At 52.9% G+C, this 27,575-nt stretch overlaps 2 protein-coding genes across 6 annotated transcripts in view; one reads left to right on the top strand and one right to left on the bottom strand.

The window, feature by feature from the left end:
- Window positions 1–13,706, top strand: part of Stx6 (syntaxin 6) — a 52,260-nt gene extending 38,554 nt beyond the window's left edge. The window contains exon 8 of one of the 2 annotated variants that reach the window (XM_057770381.1): window positions 13,527–13,706. In XM_057770381.1, the coding sequence (XP_057626364.1) occupies window positions 13,527–13,567 (41 nt within the window). In that variant the 3' untranslated portion in view covers window positions 13,568–13,706. Of the gene's footprint in view, window positions 1–215; window positions 6,064–13,526 lie in introns of those variants that run through there. The other variant, XM_057770380.1, reaches the window with a different exon arrangement.
- Kiaa1614 (KIAA1614 ortholog) overlaps window positions 13,683–27,575 on the bottom strand; it is a 29,697-nt gene continuing 15,804 nt past the window's right edge. For 2 of the 4 annotated variants that reach the window (XM_057770377.1, XM_057770376.1), the window contains exons 5-10: window positions 24,557–26,082; window positions 23,216–23,333; window positions 21,143–21,395; window positions 18,089–18,216; window positions 17,248–17,432; window positions 13,683–13,876 (exon numbers count right to left, since the gene is read on the bottom strand). In XM_057770377.1, coding sequence (XP_057626360.1) covers window positions 13,683–13,876; window positions 17,248–17,432; window positions 18,089–18,216; window positions 21,143–21,395; window positions 23,216–23,333; window positions 24,557–26,082 — 2,404 coding nt within the window. Of the gene's footprint in view, window positions 13,877–17,247; window positions 18,011–18,088; window positions 18,217–21,142; window positions 21,396–23,215; window positions 23,334–24,556; window positions 26,083–27,575 lie in introns of those variants that run through there. The other 2 variants (XM_057770378.1, XM_057770379.1) reach the window with 2 other exon arrangements.

Genomic DNA, 27,575 nt, shown 5'->3' with positions numbered 1-27,575 from the left:
CAGCTAACGGCTGGGACTCAGCCTGCACTTACTGGCAGGGTTGTAGATGTGCTTGAAGTGTAGTCTGCAGGCAGAACAGCATGGGGGGGGGGCTGGTGGCTGGGCAGGGGCAGGATCTGCTCTGTTCCTCCTCTGCTTCTGAGATGTTTGGGTACCTGTGTCTCAAGGAGGGAGTGCCTAATCCTGGGAGGTCACCTCTGTGTCCTGCCTTCCAGATCGGCGCCAGTGGTGTGCCATAGCCATCCTCTTCGCAGTCCTGTTGGTCGTGCTGATCCTCTTCCTGGTGCTGTGATGTCATCGGCCCTCCGCAGGCCCTCCTGCACTGGACCTAGGGGAGAGGAGAAGCAAGCACTCCGCCACTTACATTCCTCTCCCAGAGACTGGCCTCTGCCCTGCTTCCTCTGTGTGACTCCACCACTGAGACAGCCCTCTCTCCCAGCACTGGAAGGGCAAGGCTGGAAGAGGAAAGAGGTGACCACACTCCCGGCTGGATAGCAGAAACCCCAGCTGCCCATTCTTTCTGAGGACAGCTAGCCACTGCTTTGCCTTACTGGACCTCCTTGAGGAAGACTCAGAATCATCAGAAGAAGTAACAGCCCCATTTATTGCGTATTTTTCTGGTCTCTGGCAGCCCCTTCCCTCTGCTCAGACCCTTGCCCTGCTTAGATGGGTGCCGCCGTCCCTTCAAAAGAATCCTGGCAAGAATGGGGCATTTGGGGATGACGTTTCCCACAGCTGTTGTATTAGCTCCTGAGAGCTGGCTGTTGGTGAGGACAGAGGCTCAGAAACCGTTCATGACAGAACTGCTGTGTTTCACTTTGCTGGGTGAGGGCTGAGGTTAAATTGCTTTTCCAGGTGTGTTTGTGGCAGGGCTAAGCACAGGAAATAGTGAAATCCCTGGGGGTTTGGAGGTGCTGAGGACAAATGGCTTTAATGGACAGGAGCAGCTGAGAGCAGCAGCCCTGTGTTGGTCCAGCTTTATGAAGGGCTGGCAGTAGTTCCAGAGGCCGGCCAGACCCGCTGCCTGTCCCAGAGATGCAGCTGCGTGTTAGAGCACCCCTGCGCACAGCCTTGGACAGCATAGCAGCACTGGGTGGGTGAGACACGCCTTCTCCCCTGGTGCCTTTCTTCTGATAGCAAGGCACTCAGAGTGAGGGGGAGGGGTCAGGCATTTATTACATCTATGCAGAACTGTCCTGACACAAAGAGGCTGGTTGTGGGTCAGGTGCCCCTTACTCTGTAATAGCTTGGGTGGGTGAGGGAACTTGATACTTTGTTCTCTAAGTGACATTTTGACTCCATTGTGACAGACCGTTTATTGGGTTGAATTGTGAGAGCTGCTAACACTAAACTTCAGGCTTCGGGTGACTTTTTCGATGCTCCGATGTGCACATATATGGAGGATTTTCATACCGTCCCTGATGCATTAACCTGGTATTAAAGTCGCTGTCAGACCCAGAGCCTACCCTTCACAAAGGAGGCTGCCCCTCAGTCATCTTCTGTGCTGGAAAGAGCGGCATCTGGACAGTTTGACCTTTGACCTCCCTTGCTTTGCCTTTCTGTTCATTCCTTAGCACGCCAACTTTTAAAAAAAAATCCTGGGTCGTTCATATTCCTTGGGATTTTTGATTTTTGGATCCCTTTTTTGTTTTGTTATTCCCAATGATGTGCTTGCCCAGCTAACTTTTAAATTGCACTTTTAAATAAATATTTGTAACAGTTTTTAAAAGAAGGATATTTTATCTGGTTTAGGATCATGATAGGTAAGGAAATCTACCTGTTGGTGGAAGCTAAAGAAGATTTGTAAAACCAAAAGGATTGTCAGCACCACGTTTACATTCAGCTCTGGTGTTGGATACAGAGATGTTATTTCTTTTCAGATTGGGGAAAATGTGAATATTACAAAGGGCTCCAATGTAGGGTTCTGTGCTATTTATGTTTCATGGAATCTTAAGGTTTGAATAGTCTTCTGTGAACTTAGACCACGGATAGTCCTTAGATTTGCATTAAAATATAGAAGCCTTTTGTTAAAAGCCAATGTGGGCCTTGTCTGAGCACTGTAACCCACACTCCACATCACAAAGCCGTGAGCAGTCAGAGCATTAAATTCCCTGTGTAAAGCCATGCTCTTCCGCTACTAGAAGAATGTCCTCGGACCATTCAGAAACGCCCACTGCTTTAGTGGGGTTCCCATAGCTCAGGGATGAGGTTTTGTGACTCTGGGCTTAGTTTTATTGGATCTGTTTTGAATTGGTATGTGGACCTCACTGATTTATCTGCTGAACAGTGTTGTAGACCTGAAGCTGAGTGTGGCTGGCGCTGAGTGTGGAGTATGCAGAGAGAAAGCCAACTTCATACGCAGGGGTTCCTTCTTGGCCACATCCTCCCGCAGCAGCTGGCCTAGTCCAGGACCATCCTTTTGCTACTTCAGAGCCAGGGCTCCTTTAAAATTGTGGCAAAGAGAAAAAGGACATAGCTTTCTTCCTTAGTGCTCCGGAGAGCTGAAGGGGTTCTTCCACCGTGCGTCCTAGAACAGGGAAGGGGAGGGCAGCAGGGTACCCCCACACTGCTCAGGAGTGTCTCCTGCAGATGCCCCTCACCCCAGCCTTCTGCACTTGGTCTCACATCCATCATGGTTAAGGAACTGGCAGAAGATGCTAGGTAGCAGAGAGAGCTCAGCGTGTTTACTGGAAGAGCACTTCACTTAGCTGATTGGAGTGAGATGGAGGATGGTCCATGGAGAGCATCTGCCAGAGTCTGCCCACACTGGGAAGTCACAGTGCTGGGCATGCCCTGGACTACGAGTACAGGGAATTGTCACGTATGCCTGAGCACGCGGGCTGTCTTTCCCTTCAGTTCCGAATTCACACTAGAGCTGAAGCAGGAAGTTTGGTAACTTGCCCATTATTCCCTGCTTTTAGCCAGAGTTAAACAGACTGGTGGGTCTGGTAGCCAACAACTTGGCAACTCCCCTGCCTTCTCACCTCGTGCGAGTAAGGGCTGTGAAGAGAAACCCAGTTCGACTCCAGCGGGCGTCTGTCTCTGTCGAGGGTTTTACCTTCTGTAAGGAAAGGTGCTGCAGCCAAGGTTTTTCTTCTGGTAATTTCTCCGCCCACAGAGTGAGACCAGAGGGGCATTCTTAGCGCCTGCAGACCCAGAGCTCACGGGAGGAATGAGTTCACCTCTGTGGACATGGTGAGGTTTGGCTTTGCCTTGTGCGCAAAGTGAATTTGTGAACAAAGCAGAAATGGAGGATCTGGAAAGCAGGTTATAAAATGGGGTGCAGCACCTGCCATTCCCTCCGCTTCTCTCTCACTGCACAGCCTCCCCTCCCAGATTTGCAGGAACGATGGATTTTTCTTTATTGTTAAACGTGCACTTTGTCCATCAAAAGTAGAGAGAAGGCAGCATCAGAATTCCCAAATGTGCCGGCGGTGTTGGAGCATGTTTAGTCCCAGCACTCGAGAGATAGAGGCAGGCTGATCTCTGTGAGTTCGAGGCCAGCCTAGTCTACAGAGCGAGTTCCAGGACAGACTCCAAAGCTATGCAGAAACCCTATCTCTAAAAACAAATAAATAAAAGTAAAAGAATTCCCAAGTGTATCAGCTCTCCATCACTGCCCACCCTTGAAGGGAAGACTTCCCAACAAGAGACCTTATCAGGCCACTGGAGACCCAGCCAGAGGATCTTCCCTGAAAACCATCTCACTCTTGAGAGTGCCACGGGGGGCCTGGTGAACTGGGAAAGGCACCTCCTGCCAAGCCAGGTGACCTGCCTTTGCTCCCCAGAACCCACCTGGCGGAAGACGAGACCTCACTCCCCCAAGTTGTCCTCTGACCTCCGCATTCATGCTGTATCGTGGGTGTGGTGTACACATGCACAAATATATAGATGTACATTTTTTTTAAAGAAAAAAAAGGATGGCATTGGCCTGTTGTATGGTAAGCATGGATACCACTGTCACCCGTTTCTTATTAAAGCTCACTGGGCTGCTTTGCTGTCTGGTTTTGAATCCAGAAAAGCATGAGTTTGGAGTGAAACAGCTCCTGGGACCTGGGCAGCAGGGCTGTGACAGGACAGGAATGAAGCCGTGAAAGAGCCACCTCTGCCGTCATTGTCGTCACTGTCAGTGAGACGAGGGGCAAGGGCCATCGGAAGAGTAGCGCTGCGGGCAGGACACTCTTAGTGCAAGTCAGGGCACTCGACGCTGGCCGTGGTAGCAGGACTCAGGCTTCGCTAACTTGTACTCAACTCCTCACCCTGCTGTGTTTTGCTTTGGGACAAACACGGAAGCTCTGGGAGCTGCATGGTGCCCATTCGTTCAGGTGGCTGCTGACTGGCTGCATTTGAAGGTTTGCCATATGCTACAGCCTCTGCCATGTCAGCTGTCAGGACAAGGTGAGAGAAGAGGAAAAGAGCTGGTGCGTGTGTGTGTGTGTGTGTGTGTGTGTGTGTGCGCGCGCACATGTAACTCCCCAAGTCCCTGCTGTCAGCTAACATGTTGGTGCTATTTTTCTTCTGACCTTAATCCAGAAATGCTCTCTTCTAGCTGTGCGTCCTAGCTGCTCAGGCAGCGCCTGCCCCACTGCTGGGCTTTCGCACCAACATTTCATGGACCTGGTTGACTAACTGCAGCCAGAGCTTTATGAGAAAGTATATTTTACAGTTTGTTTTCTATGGTTATGAATTATCTACGGAAAGGCCACTTTGTTCCTGAGGGGCTGTTAGAAATAGACCACCCAGCTTCATTGTTTGCTGACCAGATATCTGGGCCCTGCCCCCTTGCCTTGATGGAAGCCAACCCCTGCTCCAACTGAGCCCTGGGGTGGGACCAAGATCAGGCTTTTCATTCCAGCTCAGCGGAATGCAAATTCAGCTGGAATCAATTTGTGAACAGCAAGCATGACCCTGAAGCCGAGGTCTGTCCCGGGAGAAGCAGATGTCTTTATTCTGGGGACAGCAGAGTGTCTGTACCCTGGCTGTCTGGGGTGAGGGCCGCCAGCCACCCACTGATGAGCCTTTGGAGTTGCTTTTTTTTTTTTTTTTTTTTTTTTGCTGTTGGTATGGCTCGAGATTGAACCCGGGACCTCACACATACAGCACACTGAGTACCACTGAGTCACACCCTAGCTTTGGCAAGTGTTTTCAGCTCCCTCTGACCTTTTTCTAATTGAACCATGCTAGTTCGTATGATGGCCATCTAGGAAAAGGACAAAGGAACCGTGCTGTAGATGAGGTAGATTTGAGTTTCATAAGTGGAAGTAGCTTCCCTGGCTCATTTTAATCAGAGATTGGTATAATTCAGAACTAGAATTTGTAAGTGACAAAAATAGTAGGGAATAAACCCTTATATATTTTTCCAAGGATAAATAGCTTTACTGAATTTTACTTTGAAATAGGATGTATGGGGTCAGGGTCAGAACTTTACCTGGTGGCTTCTAGGTCGTTCTTCCCCACTGCATGGTAAGAGTGAGCCAGATCCCTGGGACTAGAGTTTTGTCACCTCTGCCCCAGGAAGATTTATATGGTGGCTTTCCCCGGCTAAGAAGCTTGTTAGAGTCAGGCAGTGGTGGCACATGTCTTTAATCCCAGCACTTGGGAGGCAGAAGCAGGTGGATCTCTGTGAGTTAGAGGCCAGCCTGGTCTGCAGAGCAAGTTCCAGAACAGGCAGGACTACACAGAGAAACCCTGTCCCGAAAAATAAAAAACTTATGAGAGTTGCGTTTTCTGTGGAATCATTAAGTCTGGACATGAGGCCAGCACCCCCACCCCAGGTTCCAACGCACGGCACTGAGGGCCATTGCCACTGCACCGGAGGCCTCCATGTGCAGGGGACATTCCCAGAGTCATCCCAGCTTTGATAATCCTCTGGTAATCCTAAAATTTGACGACACTACACACTTGAGAACTTCTAACACATACTTATGTAAAATAACCAGCCATCCACAGCAGTGGTGTTCTTGTTTCTTGAGGTCTGTTGCTCACGTTTCTTAGTCCTGCTCTTGAAGCTGTGTTGCAGCCATGTAAAAGGATTCTGTATTAAAGCGAGATGAAGACACCAGACCTTTGTCCTGGATGCTTCTTTCTTCCTACTTTCTTTGATTTTTTTAATGGAGGATGGAGCTTAGGACCCCACCCGTGCTAGGCTCGTGCTCTACCACATCCCCAGCCTTCTTGTTCTTGTTTTCAGTTTTTCCACACTGAAGTACAGGTTATCACTCCTCCCATCTGCAATAATTAGTAGAACATACGGAGGCTGGGGAGACAGCTCGGTGGAGAAGAGCATTAGCCGCGTGGGATGAGGACCCGAGTTCAGATAAAAGCTGGGTATGGCCGCTCAATGTCTGTAGATCAACCGCTCATGTCTGTAGCCTCAGTACTGCGGTTGGATGGAGACGAGGATTACTGGGACTTGCTGGCCAACCTAGCTGAAAATCCGGCAAGAAGAGCGGAATTAGGAGCTGTGGGAGCTAAAGATGCAGCAGAGTTGGTAGAGTGCTTGCCTAGCATGCCCAGTGTCTAGGGCTCAATCCCGGGTACCACGTGAGACCACATGTGGTGCCTGCCTGCAACCCAGGTGTGGTGCCTGCCTGCAGTCCAGGTGTGGTGTCTGCCTGTAATCCCAGCACATAGGAAGATGGAGAAGGAGGGCCAGAATTTCAGTCCTCCTACCTCAGATTCCTAAGTATCTGGGACTACAGGCCTCTGCCTGCAAACTGCATGAAGCTACTAGAAATGCACCAACATGGGGCTGGAGCGAGGGCTCAGCAGCGGGAACACTTGCTCTTGCAGAGACCTGTGCTGTCTTCCCAGCACCCACGTGGTAGCTCACAACTGCCTATAACTCCATTTTCAGGGGATTCGACCTCCTGGGCACCAAGCGTGTGCAGGTGTGCATTCATGCATACATGCATGCACTCACATATATACATTTAAAAAAAATTTTTTTTTCTTTTTTCTTGATGGGGTTTCTCTGTGTAGCCCTGGCTCTCACTCACTTTGTAGACCAGGGTGGCCTTGAATTCACAGAGATTCACCTGCCTCTGCCTCCTTCCCAAATACTGAGATTAAAGGCATGTTATCACCATCTCCCAACACACAAAATACATCTTAAAAAAGAAACTAAGCACCAGTCTAGTGTCAAAGGCCTATAATTCCTAGCCATTGTGAAGGCCGAGGCAAGAAGATTTCAAGGTCAAGACCAGCCTGAGCCACTTTAATGAGACCTTATCTCTCCCCGCTCCCCCCACCAAAGGGAAGAAATATGAAATGGTATAGTGGTTACCATCAAGCCTGATGACCCTAGTCCAATCCTGGGAGTCCAGGTACTGAGCTGCACATGGGCACCATGACACACGTGCACCTACACACATACAAACTATGTAAATAAACAAAACTTTTTATTAATGTAGGAAGAAAGCCTAGGGATATCTAGTGATGGTGCATGCCTTTAATCCCAGCACCAGGGAGGCTGATCTCTGAATTTGAGGCCAGCCTGATCTACAGAGCCAGTTCTAGGACAGCCGAAAGTGAAACCCTGTCTCGGAAAAAAAAAAAAAAAAGAAGGAAGGAAGAAAAAGAGGCTAGGGGCATAACAATTGGGAGGTAGATGCCTGCCTACTATGTGTGAGACCAAGTTCAACTTCTTATACTGATGGAAGTTCCCTCAAGGATACAGCTGGCACCAAGTCTGAGTGAACCACAGGCTTTTCTTCCGGGGAAAACTGCCAGTCTGAGCTCAGAGATGGCAAACCGGTGTTCACTAAGCTGTCTCCTAACTCGACACGGACATGGATACTGGTCCTCAGGAGCCTGCCACCTTGGCTTTGAAACAAGTTTTCCAAGCTGGGGCTTGGTTGGCCAGCAAACTCCAGGGCTCCTCCCACCTCTGCCTTTCCAGCCCTGGGACTGCAAGCATCCATTACCACGGCTGGCTCTTTAAGAACTGTGGGTTTGGAGACTTGTCCTCACACTTGACACGCCACTCACTGACTCAGCCACCTTCCAGCTCCTACAACACCGAACTCAGTGCCTGAGGTAAAGTGTGGATGTCTCGTGCCTTGGTCTTCTGTGTCTCAGAGCCTTCATTAAAGTCAACTGTTAAGTCAGGAAAACGGCTCCAGACCAGGGCATGGTACATAGGCCTGTCATCCCAGCCACTCAGGAGACCAAGGATCTCGGTGAGTTCAAGGCCAGCCTGGGATACACAAAATAATAATTCTGGTTCAGGAAGTTAGCCTCAGTGGTTGTGCTGGCTAGTCCGTGTCAACTTGACAAACTAGAGTTATCTGAAAGGAGGGAACCCTAACTGAGAGAATGCCTCCCTAAGATCCGGCTGTAGGGCATTTTCTTAATTAGTGAGCAGTGATGGAGGGCCCAGCCCACTGTGGTGTTTCTGTCCCTGGGCTGGTGGTCCCGGGTTCTATAAGAAAGCAGGCTGAGCAAGCCATATGAGAAGTCAGTAGGCAGCACCCTCCACGGCCTCTGCATCAGCTCCTGACTCCAGGTCCCTGCCCTATTTGAGTTCCTGCCCTGACTTCCTTCAAAGATGAACAGTAACATGAAGTGTGAGCCCAAACCACTCTTTTCTTCCCCAGCTTGCCGTATGGTCATGGTGCCTTCAATGCAGCGATAGAAACCCTAACTAAGATGCTGTATTTGGATTTTTGTCTATAAGAACAGTGAACCCAACTGCTTACAGTGACCCAGAAAAACCTGGAGACTGATGTGTCCCAGAGGCCAACAGTAGCACGAGCTCCCACCACACCCATTTCTTCCTCCCAATCGGACTGCAGAGCTGGGTGGAGGCTGGTGAATTTGGAGAATCATAGTGTTGAGGCTGGCCCTCCCCAGAAGCCTTTGTGGCCCCAGGTGGGGATGGGCCCCTGCCTTGGCATCTCTTGTAACCCATGGCATGCTGATTTGCCTTATCTCACAGCTGTAGCTGACTCCGTTTTGGAGGTGTTGGCATCCCAAAGGGCAGAGCAGGCCTGGCCTTAATGCCTGGCACCTGGCCAGAGCCCCAAGGGCAGCCCCATGCGGTGATAGAGGCCTGAGCCCAGATTGCAGAAGGACGAGACAAAGGCGGGCCTGGCAGGTGGCTGGGCTTCGGCAGAACAGCCCCGGATACCCTCCAGGACTGGCAGGGCAGCTGTTGAGTCCTGGCTCCAGGGGCACGGTATCTGAGCCAGTCCCAGCAGCTCCCTTCCTTGGGCCCAGCCCAGCGACCTGGCCAAACCCACAGCCTTTGCAAGCTGGGCAGAGCTTGCCAAAGAAGGGCTGTTGCCATTTCTGAGCAGGTGCCCTGGCTCCCTAGGAAAGAGACGTCCCAGAGCATGGTGGGAAGGGATTCAGGGATGGTAGCTTTTTGAATAGCCTCAGAGTGAGCCTGAGGAGAGAAGAAATGGCCTGGGCGGGTGCAGGTGCAGCAGGCCGGAGCAGTTATTGCCAGGTAAGTCTAAAGGATAATTCCACGGAAGAAAGTCACAGTCTAAAGTCCCTGATTGCACGATTGTGTGAGAATTAAAGGGGAAACAACGCCAGGCAGGACGCAGCATCGTGGTTTGTGCCCGGGAGAGGACTTCTCCGGGCCTTGTAAAGGCTGCCAGGCAGTGGCTAGGTGGAATGACAGCCCAGCAAGGCCACAGATACACGGACTGAGAGGATAAATGGATGTGTGGAGCTGGAGCCCAGGGAAAGGGCGAATGCCCAGTGATTAGCTCCCTTCCCTGAGCCTCTCTGAAGGGCCTGCAAGTCCAGATGTGTCCGCACATCTGCTTCTAGGTCTCTGGCTTCTTGGTGACTTGGGTCTAGAACCAGAGATGTCCTCCTCCAAAGACCATGCCTGGGTTCATCAGTTCCACCAACTGGGCCTAAGGTGACGCTAGAGAACCTGTCATCGTTCTATGGGAAGGTCTCTGTTTCCCAGCCCTTCCTCCCAACACACCCACTTTCTAGGGTCAGAAACACTGCCAGGGAAGGAACACTGTCTCCTGCAGGTGGTGCAAAGGACCTCAAAGCTGAAAGTGAAGCACTGCACCCCTACCCTGTAAAGGTCAGTAAATCAGGGTGGCACTCTGCCTGCCCCTGTACCCCCTAGCTAACTTAGAAATCTGAGCCATGCCTCCTGTGGCTCCCTAACCTAAGGTCTGGGGACCATGTACCCAGTGCTCACTCATCCCTGCACGCACACTTGGGTGCGTGAGTCAGCTTCGGTCAGCACCCGCCCCTCACCCCCACTGGCTTGGTGCCTCCTTCAGTGCCTTTCTTCAAGGAGCCCCTCCCTCATCCTCGAGCAGACTGAGGTCGTCATCCAGGTCACTGCACACGAGGCTGTGGTATCCTTACCCTGGCAGGAGCAGGTCCTCTGGGCACCTTCTTCAGCAGCCGGTGGCCTTGAAGGTGCAGCTGATGACTAGCCTGTGGCCTGCCCAGACTCTCAGGGACACCCGGACTTGCTGAACTTGCACTTCACGCTACTGTTTTGTCTTGGAAAGCAGCAAAGCTGCTTCTGGCTGGCTGGCAGGATGACAGATCCCTCCTAGCCACAGGGCCTACAGCACACGTTGCTACACTCCAAGGTGAACCAGCACCCACAGTGCCTAGTGGTAGGAATCCTGCTCTCAGCTCCTGCCAGATCCTGGGCAACCTTAAAGGCACACCTTAGGGGTCACCCTGTGTCCTCGTCCTGGAAGCAGAAGCAAGGTTTGATTAACAATAGTGCCTTCTGAGGTCCTCTCCCACCTCCACCCATCCCTGCCCTGCAACCCCTCAGGAGATTGGCTCATCTGAGGCCAAAATTGGTATTTGTTCTGTGGTCCCCAACTCAGCTGCCATTCGTGGGCTTAGGGGACACAGGTTATTCAGGGGAAACCCACGTCTTTTGCTCAGGATGTATATTTTTAATGCCTGAGTGTCCTCGCTCTCACTGCAAGCTCTCATGCACAGACCCCTGCTTGGGCCACTGTTCCCCTTCCCATCTCCAGTTCTCTGGCTCTGCACCCGGCTGTACCATGTCTGGCTTTCAGGGGAGCTGCCCAGGTGGTGTGCTGCGCTTGCCCCTCCTCGTACTGTGTGTTGATGGAGTCTTCCTCATTTTCCCCAGCCCCTCTGGCTTGCACCAGACCTGGCTTATGGCAATTAACTTAGTTCTAGAAGGTTCTGATAGTGCAGTATTTAGAGAAGGGCTGGACCAGGCCTAGGTCAGCAGCTCTCTAGGTAAAGCAGATGTTGGAGATCAGACAAGATGTTGGAGAAAGCAGCCCCTTCCCGCCATGCACACAGTCAGGGACCTCAGCGTTGCTTTATTCCAGGCAAGAGCAGAGGCCCCAGTGGGTGCCTCAGATCCCAGGTCAGAGTGGAGAGCCTCCCCTGTCCTGCACATTCTCTCTCACATCCCGGTTCTCTCCTTTTCTGGCACTGGGGGAGGAAAAATAGGGGAAGACTTGAGAGTGACAAGTGATAAGAGAGTGACAGGCAGGCAGGGCTGGTGGCATTGAGCTGGGCTTCCCACCTCTGAAACGACAGGAAGCAGGATGGAGGACAGAGGAGGCACAAGGGCCTGGCCATCCCCGGCAGGACTGCAACCCCCACCCCACCCCCCACCCCAGGCATAGCTTCTTCCTCCTCTCCCAGCCTCAGGCCCCCACTGCCTTTGTCCAGAAGACAAGTGACCTTGCCATACAGAACACAGGTGACTTTTGCTATTGATGCCTTTTCCAGGGTGATGTTTCTCCAGCTGTAGCTCCAGGCTAGGAAATAGCTCTATGGGTTGCCAGGGTCCCCCCCATGGCTGTAGTATCCTGCTAAGGGGTGCTGTTTCTGTGGAGGAGTGAATGGGGGGCAGATTTATCTCTGGGGTGCCTCAGTACCCTCTTTATACCCTGGGGTAGCCTTGGCCAACCTGCCCTGCATTCTTGGGGTTCTGAAACACTCCCCCATGTCTCTCCCTCCCCCTCTCTCCTCAGCTTCTGGGGCAGCAGCAGCAGGATTTGTTTCTGCTGAGCCAGTCCCATCTCCATGCCTCCCAGGCTGAGGCTACACTGTCCCCTCTCCACAGGCCCATGCCTCCCTCACTGTCTTCCTTGTCCCATGGAAGTTGCCCACCACACTCATGTCAGCCCAATCTAGATGAATGCTACTTTTTAAATATAATTTTTCATCTTTATTTCCTGTGCATTCATGTTTTGCCTGCATGTATGTCTGTGTGCAGGTGTTGAACCCCTGAGACTGGAGTTATAGGCAGTTCTGAGCTGCCATGTGCTTGCTGGAAATTGAACCCAGGTTCTCTGGAAGAGCAGCCAGCGCTCTTACCTACTGAGCCATCTCTCCAGCCCCTGTTTTATTTATTTTTTTTAACCTTAGCTTGCACCATGGCAAGTTCCAAACTAGCAATGAGCTGCCCACCCCTCGACGCACCTAGCCAACGTTCTTATCCATGTTCTTTCCCATCCTCAGCCTTGCCAGGTTCCTCTCTGCAAGGACCTCTGCATCTGCCCTGGCTGTGACCCTACCCCTCTGCAGCCCCCCACTTCCCCCTCTGAATGTCCTCTGGCCATACCTGTGTCCCTCTGCTCCTGCCCCAGATCTCTTAGGGCCGATGAAGGTCAAGAGAACACAGAATTCAGGAACTCCAATGGAAGCAGTTTCGGCTTTTTATTTAATAATTTAAGGTTGACACCTGTCCATGCATCTACGGAGTCCTGAACCCTTGGGCAGGCTCTAAGCTGGGCAGGCTGTGCCTAGGTGGGATGGTCACCCCCAGCACACAGCCTCCCTGCCTGCTGCCCACCCACAGCTGCCGCCAGGGAGGTCTGGACAGGAATCCTGCAGCTGGGGGACAGCCAGACACCAGCTGCAGCCCTGTCTCCAAGCTGGACAAGAGAACAAAGACCAAGGCCCGCCCAGGCCAGGCTGCAACAGCCATGGTCTAGGCAGAGGTGGAGGCAAAGGGCTGGCTGGGTTGGCCTCTACCCCTGCACCCTTAGTACCATGGCCACACTTACTAAAAATGGCAACAGTTTCATTTTTTCAGCTTGGTGTTGATCATAAAAATTTCCTAGAACTTCTTAACATTCTGGCTCAGAACCTCTCTGATGTCTACATACCCAGAGCGGGCTCAGAACTCTTGACAGCCGTACTTGCCAGCGCTTGATTTGGACCCTGCACTCCTGGCTGCTGTGCTGTGCCAAGACACTGAGCCCCTCTGGATCAGGAGCAAAGGTGCAGTCACAGGGGACCAGGCAAGCCACAGCTGAAAGAGACTGAACAAGACCGATGTAGCCACTTGTCTCTGGTGTGCTGGGGGCTGAGGAGGCTTCTCAGCGAGTGTGACCAGGGGTGAGGTCAGCTCTCAGGGACCAACCCAAGAAGGCAGTCATTCTCTGTCCTCTCCCTCCAACAAAGGGCCACATCCTGTCGCTACTACTTCTGTCATGGAAAAAGACCATTACTTTCTTTCCCCAGATCTGCATAAATTAGTGACCTTAACTGGTACATACAAACAGTCTCTTTGTCTCTTTCTGCAGGTGGCGGATCAGAGCAGCTCTGCCACAGCCCAGACAACTAGATGCCACCCTGATCCAGCCACAAATCATCTCTGAGTAGTGCATTTTCAGCCCCCGCTGCTGTGTCGGGGTCAGGGCTCCTAAGGGGGTGTCCATGAGGGCAGCAGTACTTCTGGGTCACTGGGGAACAGGCCTCTGTCTCAAGACACGGATTGACAAGCTCTCCACACGAGCCAGTAGCTCCTTGATGTGAACCAAGCCCAGCCCAGCAACCTTGGCCCCGTTGACCTCCAGGATCTCATCCCCCACCCCGAGCAGCCCCGAGTACAGCTTGGCAGTATCCCGGTCAGCCATGGCCTGCACGTAGAGTCCTGCAGAGGAGGAGAGAAGAGGGCTGAGAAATCCTACAGGGCACAGTGACACACACACCTCACAACTGAAACATACAGACGTGTCACATGCTCCTCTTCCCCGCCTCCCCATGCATGACCTCATTCTCTGCAGCCTCTTTCAAAGCAAGAAAACCCATGCAAATGATGCTTGAAGACATTATTCATCTGCAGTTCAGGAGGAATAAACTGATCTTACCCTATTCTGATGGCAGCTTTTAGGATAAGGAAGTCATTTTTAAAATGAAGACCTGTGTGCCTTTCATTTGTTGCCCAGGACTCATAAATAATGTTGTTGATGGATCAAGGACCCAGGGTCAGTCCAAAGGCCACGGTGGGGACAGTGCCACTAGAGCAGCAGAAGTGGCTGAGACCAAATCTGCTTCACAGTACCATCCAGGGCTGCCCTGTCCTCAGCCACCACTCACAGTTTCTCATTTGGGAGTGGGGGCATCTGGGCCAAAGTCCAGCCAAAGTGAACGTTCTGCCCACATTTATGGCTTACTCTCAGGAAATCCATTTGTGGGAGAGTTCATGCGGACTTGGGCTGAGAAGGCAGACCTCCAGCCACTGTCGCCATAGCACTGGGGCACCCAGCTGAGGGCCAGGCATCTCTCGAGTTCTGTCAGCTGCCCCCATCTGACAGGGTCCACAGGCAGGGTCCTCTGGAGAAAGCTGGAGCCCAGTCCCATATTCTGCTATGTGAGCATAGCCAGCCTGCTGGAGGACAGCAGGGGACAGCCTTTGTGGGTGACTTTCCTGAACTGACAATACAATAGGATTTGGGGACAGCCGAGCACGGCCCTGACTCCTTCGCCAGCTGCCTGAGAAACACAGCAACTTCCTAGTCAGGTGTCTGTTCTGGTGCCTCCAACTCTGGTCTGGAGCATTGTGGACTGTGGAAAGTGGTACCTTGGCCCACGGACCAGGGGGAGCCCTTTATTGCAGCTTCTGGGTCCCGGAGAAGCCAGGCTCTGAATACGGACTACAACTTCTTCACCAAGTAACCTAAAAGTTTGCGGCCATTTGGCTGATCTGAGCTGCATACACACTTCCTCTTCTGTCCGGAGTCTGGATATCCTTTTCTGTGCTTCTTGGCCGAGATGAGCCTTCCCAGTGAGGCTCAGCCGCTAAATGACCAAGTGCCATTTAGCAGACATCCTTTGGCAGGTGGCTCTCCCACTGGGGCCCTGCCCTATCCTTGATCTCCTTTCTCTGACGCCTGAACAGCTTACCTGCTGGGTCTACACACTGTTGGCATGGAGAGAGGGAGCCACCCCTCCTCCCCACATGAACCCACAGAAGTGTTTGGTGTGCAGGAGGAGAGGCAGGTGGGGAGGAATGACAAAACCCAGAAGAATGTAGCCAAGCCAGACCAGACACTGACGTCAGTCCAGCCATTTTGGGGAGATTGGGTAGGCTTCCCAGCTGAAATCGTGACTGCAAGGCAACTCTGGCATTTATGGTCTGCTGGAGCAGCCTTTGGTAAGGATATTGGATGCCTATGTTGTAGTTGGTTAGAACCAGAAGGCAGGGCCTGCTGTTTTCGTGGGTGTGGTGTCAGATGGGACACATGCTGGCATCCTGACTGATGCTTAGCAAGGAGCAAGAGCAGCCCCAGGCCATGGCTCCTCCGAGGTTCAGGGGAAGTGGCCCTAAGCAGCTGGGTAGGGCCTGTGGTGGGAGCAGCAGCAGCCACACTGCCTAGTGTGAGATCCCCGTGTGATATCTGGTGGCCAAATACAGCCGCAGGAGTGGGACACCGTCTGGACAGGACATTCCAAGTAAGCGACATGGAGACAGCCTGGATGACACTGTCTGGTTCCCCGATGTCAGGTCCCTGTGTTCACTAACATCTGACCCTCCCCAGGTCCAGGTTGGGGGAGGCCCACCCCATTCCTGTTCCCAACCTCTCTCTCTCTGTCTCTCTCTCCCACAAAGAAGTTCAGGTCACATTAACTGCGGACCAGCCAGATTCAAGTCCCTGCTCACCATCTCCACGGCCACCCTATGCCACCTGCTATTTTGTCTGCCTCCTGCACTGTGGAAATTGGTTTAGTGCCCGTGCTTGTCCCACTGTGTCTTCTCAACCTCTGCTCTAAAATCTCCCTCAGTAGACAGTCCCTGCCCTACTCAGTGAGGAACCCCAAGTCCCTCCGGACAGCACAGCCTACAGCCTCTCAACAGACAACGCCATGGCCTTTAGGACCTCTGATCTTGAATCTCATCTCCCAGTCCCGGACAGCTCCACTCCTTGTGTCCCATCTCCACTCATGTCTCACGTGGTCTCCAGGGCGCCTGCCATGCTTGCTGTGTTTACGTTGCTTCCTGGCGCTTTTCACTAGGTCAGTCACAGTACGAAATAGATGAAGCAAACTTTTAGAACTGGCCCAGCACCCTTGCTGGAGTGCTTGCCCGTGAGGTCAGGGGTCCGTGCGCTCCCTGCGGTGCTGTGACCCCCGAAGCCACAGCACGTATGAGAAGGCACCTGATAGACATATTTCCTGGTGCTGGAACCCCTGTGGCCACAGTGCACATGAGAAGGCACCTGATGCACATATTTCCTGGAAGTGCTGGGTGGTGAGCAACGAAACAGATGCGAGAACACAGGCTGTGCTGCAAGCCCAGTAGCAGAAGGGCTTTCTCAGTTAAACAGCCTGGACCTAGGAGACTCAGGAGCAGGATAGCCTCCTCTACAGGGCCCAGGAGCACAGCCCTGGGCTTGCCCTCCCTCCCTCTCTTCTTCCTCTGCCCACCCTCCCTTAGCACACCTCCCAACCTTCCCCACTTAGCACAGCCCGTGGATAGCTTTCAAGGTCCCTTGTACTCAAATGCACTCTGGACTACAGGCTTTGGCCTAGGCAAGTCAGGTCACCATGAAGGACTCACGGATGTAGAGGGACCAAGAACTCAGTGACAGTGGGACTGAATTAGGACACACAGCAGGCAACCCGGCCAGGCGCCTGGAGCCAGGATCCATCTGAACAAAGCCCCGAGGAGCTGGTGAGGGAGGGCTGTGGGCAGGATTGCAGACAGGCAGGCCCACTCCACATGCCCAGACACACCAGCAGCTGGAGGCCAGGAGCCGCTGAAATACATCAACCACATCAAAGGAAGAGCCGAGAACTGGCAAGCACAGGCAGTTTTCCTCTGCTTCTCTGAAAAGCCTTGAGGACTCTGATTTCAAGATGTCACAGGACAGCAGAGGGACAATGCAATCAAATCTGCCAGTTCAGCCCCACAGCAGCAGGAGCTTCTGGGGGGACCAGGAGAACCTTTCTCCATTACTCAGCCAAGCCCAGAAGGAACCTGATCACACTCCGAGTACTCTGCTGAGGCTACCAAGGGCATACCTGAGTCTCGACGACCATTGCCGTAGGCCACACAGAAACCAAAAGTGCCCGCTGGGGGTCGTTTTAGCTGCAGCTGACTCGTGCCATCGGGGAACACCTCTACCACCCGGCCCACAGTGCGAGCCAGGCTAGGAGCACCCACATCTTCCACGCTGAGGGCACGATGGGGAAAGGCTTTGGCTGGCCTACAAAGAGACCAAAGACAATAAGATAGGGCCAGGAACCAGGGCCAGCTCCTTGTTGGCCCTAAGGTGACCTGCACCTCTGACTTAGGAACCTGGCACTAGAGGCTGGGGTTTCCTAGGCTAGAGACAGGCAGCTTCTCAGGGCTAAGGGCCTTGAAGCAAGGACTGTGGTCTCCAACATTTTTAGGAAGAGACCCTTGAGAACTAGAAGGAATTATATATAAATTTATATAGTGTTCTCAAGAGCTACCTGCCCCACCTCCACTCCCCAGCCCAATGTCTTCCCCCTGGGTAAAAGCAGATAGGTAAGAGGGCCTGGGCAGAGAGGTCAGGAACCAAGGGCCTCTGGGGATTCCTGTTTCTGGGTGTTTAGAAGGATCTTTGGCTGTGATAAAGAAACTCTGTACATTGATTTTAGGATGTCCTGGGACAGCCGAGAGAGGCTTCTGAGCTTTCCAGCACCACCTTCCAGCAAACCTACCTCTCAGTGTTCACTTGCACAAGGCAAGAGCACAGAGGTCACTCACCACTCTGCCTCACCTCCTCTTAAAGGGACAGACTGGCTCACACCTGTGGTGCTGAGGGAAGAAAGGATTGAGCGGCTAGCTCCATTGGCGACTCTGGGTTTGTCCTTTAGGTTCCGGTGCCACACTTACCTGCTCAGTGTACTGGGGTCCTCTGGCCCCTCTACCCGGTAGAGGCTGGACCGATCTCCCTTGCCCCCTAGCAGAGAATGGAGGTTCTGGAAGGAAGCTGCTTTCCGATGCTGATGAGAGGGTGACACCTAGTGGGAAAGGCCCAATATTGCAGGTGAGAAAAGCAGCCTGGAAAGGGGTCCCCAACGTGGGATTTGCCGGAACCATGAACCTGATGGCACACAAAGAAAGCAAAGGTACAAGCTTTGGTCTGCATGTCCAGATGCCTAGCAAAAGTCAGTAGAACCTGCTCCGAGAGATGGAGCTACACATCCAAAGCAGTAACATCTCAGCACTGGGCTAGCACTTAGCTCACTGTGGAAATCTCCCAACTCAGAGGCTGTGGCAGGAGGAACAGGATCTTAAGTCCCTTAGGGGACACTTCCTTAGGGGACACTTCCTTAGGGGACACTTCCTTAGGGGACACTTCCTTAGGGGACACTTCCTTAGGAGACACTTCCTTAGGGGACACTTCCTTAGGGGACACTTCCTTAGGGGACACTTCCTTAGGGGACACTTCCTTAGGGGACACTTCCTTAGGAGACACTTCCTTAGGAGACACTTCCTTAGGGGACACTTCCTTAGGGGGGGACTGGGGTGTGGCTCACTGGTGGCGTACTCGACGTGACACACCTTAGAGCAGAACGCTTCCAGTTGGGAGTGAGGATGAGTCTAGTTCCTGATAGCTCCCGGAGCTTATAACAAGTTCCTTAAGCAGAGATATTTTGGTTCAGAAGGTATGGGGACAAATGAGGAGCTGGCACTTGAGTGAGGCTGTGACAAGAGCTCTCCAGCTGAAAAGAGGGGCACAGGTGCCCAAGACCCAGCCCCCAAAAAGATAGCATGAGAGAAGGCACGGGGGCATGAGAAAGGCCTGGGAACATGAGAGAGGGCACGGGACATGAGAGAGGGCACAGTATGTGCTGTTGTGTTTGGTCGCAGGGGGGTGGGGGGCGGATGCTCAGGCATCTGCTCTCCTGGGGGAGACCGGAATGCTTCTTTTTGTTCAGTTCTGGAATTCTGTACCTTCCTTCCTGCATGTCCCATCCTTTCGTAGCCCGGCTCTCTGCTTTCAGTCACTCAGCTTACACTGCAGCAAGACCTCTGAGACACAAGTGGACTGTCAGTTCCCTTGAGGGTTTCTGGAGACAGAAACTCCAATGGCAATAAACCCAAGTGCCACGGCTCACAGTTCGACGCCAGAGATGTTTAACTTGAGATGGTGTCTTCCTTCCCAGCTCACCCTCGGTTTCTCCTCCCATCTCTACTCATGCAGACAGCAGATGCTGCATGTGGATCTCCTCCCCTAGATACTGTGCTGAGCCCATGACAGGAGTCACTCGCCCTGCATTCTCCTCCTTCCGAGGCCTCTGAAATGAAAGGCTCCAGTGCCTGCCCACTGCTCTCTACCTCATTTGGTTTTTGTTTAGTTTTGTTTGTTTGTTTTTTTCAAGATAGGACTTCCAATGGAACTTGATCTGTGGAGCAGGCTGGCCTTGAACTCACAGAGCTCCATCTGCCTCTGCCTCCCACTGCACCACCGCCTTCTCTGCATAGAGGAGGCAGAGGACAGAATACACAGAATACAAACACGCTACTAGTACAGAGCAGGATTCCTGGTCGAGGCTTGTGTGCTGGGGTGATTTGCTAAGTACACGGAGAGGGAGACATTTAGCCAGCGCCTGTGCTCACTCTGCGTGAACTGGGTACACTAGACTAGTGACTGCGCTAGGTCTTGGGAGTGCAGATACCGTACTCCAGTGAGGGGAGACGTGGAGGACAAACAGAGCAGAAGGCCCCTCAGCCTAAGGACAGTGATGCCTTCTAAAAACACGCCTGGAGCACTGAGGAAATAGCAGGTGTCAGCAGGGGAGACACATTCAGAGGAGGATCCCTTCAGACCATGACGGTTGGAAGGGTCTATCCAGCAGAGGCCAAGAGCGTTCTGGAAGTGATGAGACATCCAAGCAGACAGGCCACAGATCCTCTCACAGCACTGAGTGGTCTCAACTGTATCCTAAACGTGATAAATGACGAAATGGATGCATTCCTGGCAAGGGCAGTTGGTATGGCCAGGTTTATGCAACCTCAGATATACTACTAAGGAAGTCACATGAAGAAAGACCAGAACAGATGGGCCAAAGTCTGCTGTAGCAATACAGACTGAAATGAATTGTGTTTGGGAAATGGAGAAATGATGCCTCAAGAGTTAAGAGCATTGGCTGCTCTCCCAGAGGACCCAGGATCAATTTCTAGCGCTTACATGACTGTTTAGAACCCAGTCTTAGGGGATCCGATGCCCTCTTCTGGCTTCTGTGGGTACCACATACACATTGTGCATAGACATACATACAGGCTACACACACACACAGAGAAAATAATTTTTTAAAAAAGAAAACAAGAAGAAATTGTGTTTGGATTAAAAGAGTCACTGGGGCCAAGATCTCTTGCCATGAACTCTCCAGGAAGTAGAAGCAACAAATTTGAGGGAGCAGGAGAAAGAAGAGAGTAGGTGGTGGGGAGAACAGGATTAAGGGGTACTGCACACTGATGTGGGATTTCATTGGTCAATAAAGAAACTGTCTTGGCCCTCAGATGCGATGCCGCTCTTCTCCAGAGCAGACGCGATGAAGCTCCAACCTAGGATGGACATAGGCTAGAATCTTCCCGGTAAGCACACCTTGGGGTGCTACACACATTAATAGAAATAGGTAATCAAGATGTAAGAATTAGCCAGTAAGAAGCTAGAGCTAATGGGCCAAGCAGTGTTTAAAAGAATACAGTTTGTGTGTCATTATTTTGGGGCATAAGATAGGGAGGTGGCCAGGAGCTGGGTGGCAGGAACGCAGCCGGCAGCTCCTTCAACAGCACACACAGTGAGCACAAGCCCTATGAGTCAGCTGTGAGGACACCAGCAGGTCCCCACTTTCATGACTAGGCTCCAGGCAAGGACCCTCAACACTGCCACTCCTGTCCTGGGGCCACACCCTATTGTCCAGGGCCCTGGGGACTTACCAGATGCAGGATTTGTAATGATGGGGCTCTCTTCACTTTGGAGGGACTGGCCTGGGGAGCCAGTGCTGAGGGCTGCAGCTGTTCCACACTGTAGCTCCGGGATGGGCCCAGTCTGGCCCGGGGGGTGTGGCCCAGGGCTGAGAAGAGTTTTTTGAGCCCCAGGGTGGAGGAGATACTGCTCCTCCTTTTCTTGCTCCCATCAGAATGGGCGTCCGAGGGTGGCGCATGCCCTGCACTGGCCTCAGGTGATGCTCTGAAACACAAGGGGGGCAGAATGTGGCTGGAGATGGCTTGATAGGCAGGCTGCATCCTGCTTCCTAGGGTCCCATAGGCCCCAGATGGACTAGTGCCAATGTCCTCAAGGAGGAACTATCAGCCTGCAGCAAGGGGAGCCATGCAGACCGCCAGGTGCTGAGTGAAAGCAGCTTCTGGGGAGAACAGTCCAGGATAGCCCCACCATATCACACAGTCATGAGCCCAGGATAGCCCTGCCACAGCACACAGTCGTGAGTCCAGGATAGCCCCGCCACAGCACATAGTCATGAGCCCAGGATAGCCCCACCACAGCACAGTCATGAGCCCAGGATAGCCCCACCACATCACACAGTCATGAGTCCAGGATAGCCCCGCCACAGCACACAGTCATGAGTCCAGGATAGCCCCGCCGCCGCAAACAGCTATGGACTCATCATCCATCCACTCCTTCAGGATGTCTCAGCTAAGGGCGTACGGAAGCTTCTCAACAGCAGAGCAACACATGAAGGAGAAAAACCATTCCCAGTGGTATGGGAAGCAGAGTGTGACTAGGCACTTGTTTTAAATAGTTTCCAGGGAAGGTCTCTTTGGGAAGAAGATAACTTTACACCAAGGGCCAGTGACAGGCTGGAGTCAGGCCATTAATACTAGAAGTGAGAGCCGCAGGCTCACCGAGCTGCTGGGGCCCCTGCCAGAGCAGAACCAAGTCTGACGTGTCCAATGGCCGCAGCCAGGTAATGAGAAAGGCAGGAAGAGGTGTGGTAGGAGGTCAGGCAGGCCCAGCATGCTGCCAAGCGCTGTCAACCTCGGGAAGGGAAGGGGAAGAGAGACTGCCGTGGGGCTTTAAGTAGGACAATGATTCCATTTAATTGGGTTTTTTAAAAATATTCCCTCGTGCAGCTAAGAAGTGAGGCAGCTCAGAGCAGATGGCAGAAAGAGGGGCTGGGGGCTGGAGAGGGTTGCCAGAGGGTGGAGGTGGGGGAAGCAGGAGGAAATGCAGACAGTGTGGGTTTAAGCACTGTGTGGATAGCAGCGTGGCTGCTGGGAAGGGGGCTGGGAAAGCAATGGTTCGGTTTCTGTTGAGGGGACAGCTAGATACCCGGGAGAGGTGTCCAGGAGAAACTGAAGACAGACCTTGCATCCTGGCAAACGCCCAGGCCTGGCTGGGTCATAGGGCGGCTGTGTGTTGCCTTGTGGTCACAGATACAGTTGGGAGCAGGGAAGTACCAGGTTCACCAGGGCTTTGAACTCGGCCTAAGGAGGTCCCAAGGCAAGACCTCACATGTCTAACCCCAGCCGAAGCATTAGAAGCTGGGGTTCAAGGGTCGGCAGATAACTCGGTGGCTCTTTGAGGTGCATCAGATAAAAAGACCTGGAAAAGGTAGGGGCTGGGAGTAGAAAAAGTGCTCAGCACGCAAGCCTGAGGACCCGAGTTAGATCCCAGCTCCAGTTTAAAAGCCAGGCAGGCACACGGCAGAGCATCTTACTAACCCCAGGTCTGGGGAGGCAGAGACAAGTGAATCCCTGGGGCTCAAAAACCAGGCGCAGAGCAACTAAGTAAGACACTCAGTGTCAACATCTGGTCTGTACACATACTCACACCATGTGTCCCCAGACACACGTGCACACACTCACACGAACACATATGTACAACACACACAAAGCACAAAGAGAGAGAGGGGGAGGGGGGATCAGGAAGGGTGAGTTAGGGTGCCAGGACATGGTTTAGGAACCCTCCAGGATTCGGGAGGGCGGGGCTACAGCTTCTTTCCCCATCCAACATGCCCATTGTAGTCAGGCTTCGTTCTTGCCACTCACCCAGTGGGCATGTGGCCCCCAGAGCTGGATTCTGTCCTGTGTGGCTCCAGGTGGCACTCAGGCTCCTCCGGGGTGAGGGAAAGGGTGACGGCTGTAGAATTGACAGTGGTGACATCTGCTGACAGGAGAGAGTCCGGGAGTGTTCCTGTAACAGCCCAGCACCCCCCTGCAACACTGACCATCCCCACAGGTCACAGTGGGGAAAGGCCCATTTCCCGTCTTAGGGACAGGAGACACTGGGGAGAGGTGGGTGCCCCAGGAGCAGGGGCAGTGGAAGCCGCAGGAGGCAGTCAGGGAAGGTGGCCAGGGCCCATCCTTGGGCATCCTCTAAACAGGAATGAGGACAAGGGTGGGGCCTCATGGACTACTGTAACTCTCAGCCACAGAGCACCTGGTACACGGTGGGTGACTAGTATCTGTTAAGTGAAAAGCCATTTGTGGTATGTCATGCCCCTTCTGTGTCAAGCGACAGAGTCAAAAGCAGGGGAAACAAATCTAAAACGGCCAGAACTTTTACAACAGCATCCATCTTGGGAGCACTGTATGCACTCGGTGATGCTGAGCCCTTCATAGACTTGACCTCATGGTCATGACACCGGCTGTATTTTAGCCCTCACTTTCTGGATAAGAAACCATGAGCATGGAGAGAGGAATCCATCTCTCGGGGCCCTGTCACTAACAAAAGAATCTTCATCATGCTTTCAAGGAGGTGCAGGCTTTCCAGAAAGGTCACTAGGTCTCTGAAGTCCAGTAGGAAGTGGCTAGGTGCAAGCCAGCCTCAGGCCCGTGTGGTCACAGTGAGCCTTAAAGATAGGGATCCTGCTTAGGTCATTTTCTTATGCGTTCCCCACAGTGCCAGGACAGGTGCAAGTGTGTACCAGGTGCCTGGGCAACAGTGAACGAAATGGTGCAAGGCACCAAAGAAAGGTGGCGGAAGTGGCAAGGTGACTATAGGAGAATCAGTGTTCTGAGCAATGGTGGATTCCGGAGCTGCTGGCTTGCTCGTCAGACTTTACAGGAGTCGAATTCCCACAAACCTGGCCTCCAGCAGCTGTGGACTGGAGTTTCCTTATACACCTCAGACTTCCCAGCAAGAAGAGGGCACCATCCCCTTGCCTGTGGTCCCCACCCACCAAGCACAGAAAACTGGCTAACCTGCTCCATGCTAAAGCTGAATCCTGCACCCAGCCCACACTCCACCACCTCCCTGCCACCTGCTGCTGATGTGAGGGACCCACAGGGATGCTAGGCATGGTGTGCGGTTATCCCGTGATCAAGATGGAGAACAAAGGAGTGGCCCAGACCTGGCCTGGGCTGGACATGAAGGACAGCGATCCTTACCATCTCTGTCACTCAACAGGGGCAGTCCAGGCTCCTGGCAGCAGTACTCCCTGTCAACTCTACTCTTGGGAACAGCTATTCCTCGGGGCTCCTGCAGCCGCAGAGGGACACTGCCGTTGGTGCTGGCGGACAGGTCCAGCAGCGAATGCTTGACACGGGGCCTGTTGGGTTGGGTCTGGGGCGAGGTGTGAACTGAGATTCTTGGAGGGGACAGAGGCAGGGGGATATCCACGTGCTCAACCTGGTGTTCCTGCCTGTGATGTCCAGTACAGGATGACTTCCTCAGAGGCATCGGGCAGGATTTCTTTGAAGAGGGAGGGGTTGGCGCCCAGCCTTCGAGGGAGAGGGGCAAAGTTGGCTGTAGGGCTGGGCGAGGTGCAGAGGGCTCCTCAGGGCTTCCTTGGAGAGAAGGAGTGCAGGCAGTTTCCAGAGACTCCTGGCTTTCAGTCACTTGGTCTGACTGACCTGACCCTGAGGACCCAAGCTTCTCGGAAGATGGCACAGCATAAGCTGTCCTGCATGTAGTCCAGGAATCCTCGGGGTGGGCCCTGTGATTTCCTAACTGTAGCCCAAGATGCCCCTGGGACCAAGACCTCTTGGGTTCAGAGGCAGGTCTGGGCTCAGCGTCTTCCTTTATAAGCAAAGTCCCCTGAGGTATGTGTCCTGTGGCTCCTTTTATCTCCCCTCCTACAACCACATTACCAACCTCGTGTAGGTGAGGCCCGGCCTGAAGGTCCCAGGGCAGCTCCACCTCAGTCCTGGGCCACCTGGGGCCTTCCTGAGGCCTAGAGTCACACTGCCACTGCCGGGGGCTGCTGCCTTGGATCTGCCCACCTGCCCCACTGGGCTGAGAGGTCCTGGCATCCTTAATGTCAGTCCAGCTATCTGAACTGACGGCGCTGTTGAGGGCAGAGTCCCCTTCCTCAGGGTGCATGGCAACAGTGTCTGTGATGTGTGTTTCCCGGATCCATTCTGCGTGGAGCCCTGGGAATGGGGAGCTCAAGTCATGGGAATTACAGGATCCCAGCAGCAATGCCTGCTCACAGGTTGCCTGGAGACCCTGGAGGATCCTCAGGTCAGGCACTGCTCTCCCCTCGGCAGGGCAACGCTCCTCAAGACAGCTGCCACAGGCTGGGCATGTCCTCTCACTGCTCCATGTTGATGGTGGTGCAGGGAAATCACTGTGGTCCAGGGAGCCCACAGGCCTGTGGAATGCGCCGTTCCCCATGTTATGGTTAATGTAGTTGGTTAAGTCAGGCTTGGAGCGCAGAGGTCCTTGGCCCACAGCTGGTAGCACTGTGCTTAACACTTGACGCTGGCGCTGCTGGCGCCGTTCCAGGTACCGGAACTCAGCCTCGTGGGCAGACTCATCTTCAAATCGGACGTGAGATGGCGGCATTCCCTGCTTGGGCCACTGCCCATTGCCAGAGTCCACACTGGAGGAGTCACTCAAGTTCCCATTCTGGAGGCTCTCTCTGGAGGAAGAGGTGCTCCTGACATCTAGAGCTGGACTGCTTTGGCCATTGCTAGTGAGGAGACAGGAGAGAGGTCACATGCAAGAGGGTGGCGAGGAAGGGAAGAGCTGATCTGGATGTGTTCTGCCCCAGGCCTCACCTACAAGGTTACCCCCAGTCAGGCTCCTGAGAAGTCATACGGCAAACCCAAGCCCATCCTGCAGGATATACACATATATCTGTAGATGGAAGTTTCTGTCCCACCCGGTCCATAGCTGTTCAGTAACAAAGAAACACAGAGGCTTATATTAATTATAAACTGTTTGGCCTATTAGCTCAGGCTTATTACTAACTAGCTCTTACAACTTAAATTAACCTATAATTCTTATCTGTATTTAGCCATGTGGCTTGGTACCTTTTCTCAGTAAGGCATTCTCATCTTCTTTTGAACCCATCTATATGAGTGGGTTCCACATCTAGGGGTCCAATCTCGTCATAAAAATATTTGAAAACAAAACCCCTTATCTGTACTGAACATGGAGGGACCTCATTCTCCTGGTCACCCCAAACATGACCATATGGCAACACTGTAAAACACTTCCATCGCTCTAAAGGGGTGGTTTAATGTGTACAGGAAAATGCCTGTTTTTTCGTGGGTTGGGGCATCAAAAGGGAAGACTAGAACCAGCCCCTGTGAACACCGAAGAGCAGCTTTAAGTGCTATAAGCCTTCATGGGAAGAAGTCTCCATGGGTATTCTGTGAGGCTGGAAGTCTGGGACTTGGCGCACTCCTGACCTGACATTCCTCAGGCCTTGCTGGGATGCACTGCAGATCAGCAGCCCCTGGGGCCCCTCTTAGATAGCCCCAAAGGCTCTGTAACATGGCTACTGCGGTCCTGAGATGAGGCTTGTGGAGATCTGAGCAGGATCTGGCCTCCAGCCAGTGTTTGCCAGAGCCAAAGCTAGTAAAAGATATGAAGACCTCTGGGATGCACTTCTAAAGACAGATGTGGGTATGTAAGGTGGGATGGGGATCAGAGTTATGTAAACGGACCCAGGTCCAAGGCCCATACTTCTTCCTTTTCCCTCTGGAGCCTTTGTCTTTGGGGCTGACCAAATTTCTCCCACTCTCATTCCTTTATCTCACAGAGCAGACAGCCTGCTTCCTTCACACCTCCTGACTTGGTTCCTCACGGAGCACAGCTGGCATCAGGTTACATTACCCAGCAAAGGGCACAGTGATAGCCTTTGGGGTAAGCATACAGGGCTGCCACCTCTTCCCTCCCCAGCTCTGATTCCCACGCATTGAACCCTGTAACTTCAAAGGCCACAAAATCACACACATAAGTACTGCTGGGGTATTTAAATATGCGCCCTTCTCGGTGCCATTCCCATCTGTCTCTCTGAGCTCGCGCCTCCTTTGTTTAATACGCTCCAGTTGGCCTCACAAAGCCTGATCCTGAAATTCTTTTCTATAGAGTAAGTCAAGAGTTTGGCTGTACCAGAGCAGAGATCTCTGAGGAGTCCTCAGATTGCAGAGGATACTATTTCCCATGCTGGAAACA

This window comes from Chionomys nivalis, chromosome 5 (genome assembly GCF_950005125.1).
Source record: "Chionomys nivalis chromosome 5, mChiNiv1.1, whole genome shotgun sequence".
In the NCBI taxonomy this organism is placed as follows: domain Eukaryota; kingdom Metazoa; phylum Chordata; class Mammalia; order Rodentia; family Cricetidae; genus Chionomys; species Chionomys nivalis.
The sequence above is the reverse complement of the archived record's forward strand: the minus strand, read 5'-3'. Positions and strand labels throughout refer to the sequence as shown.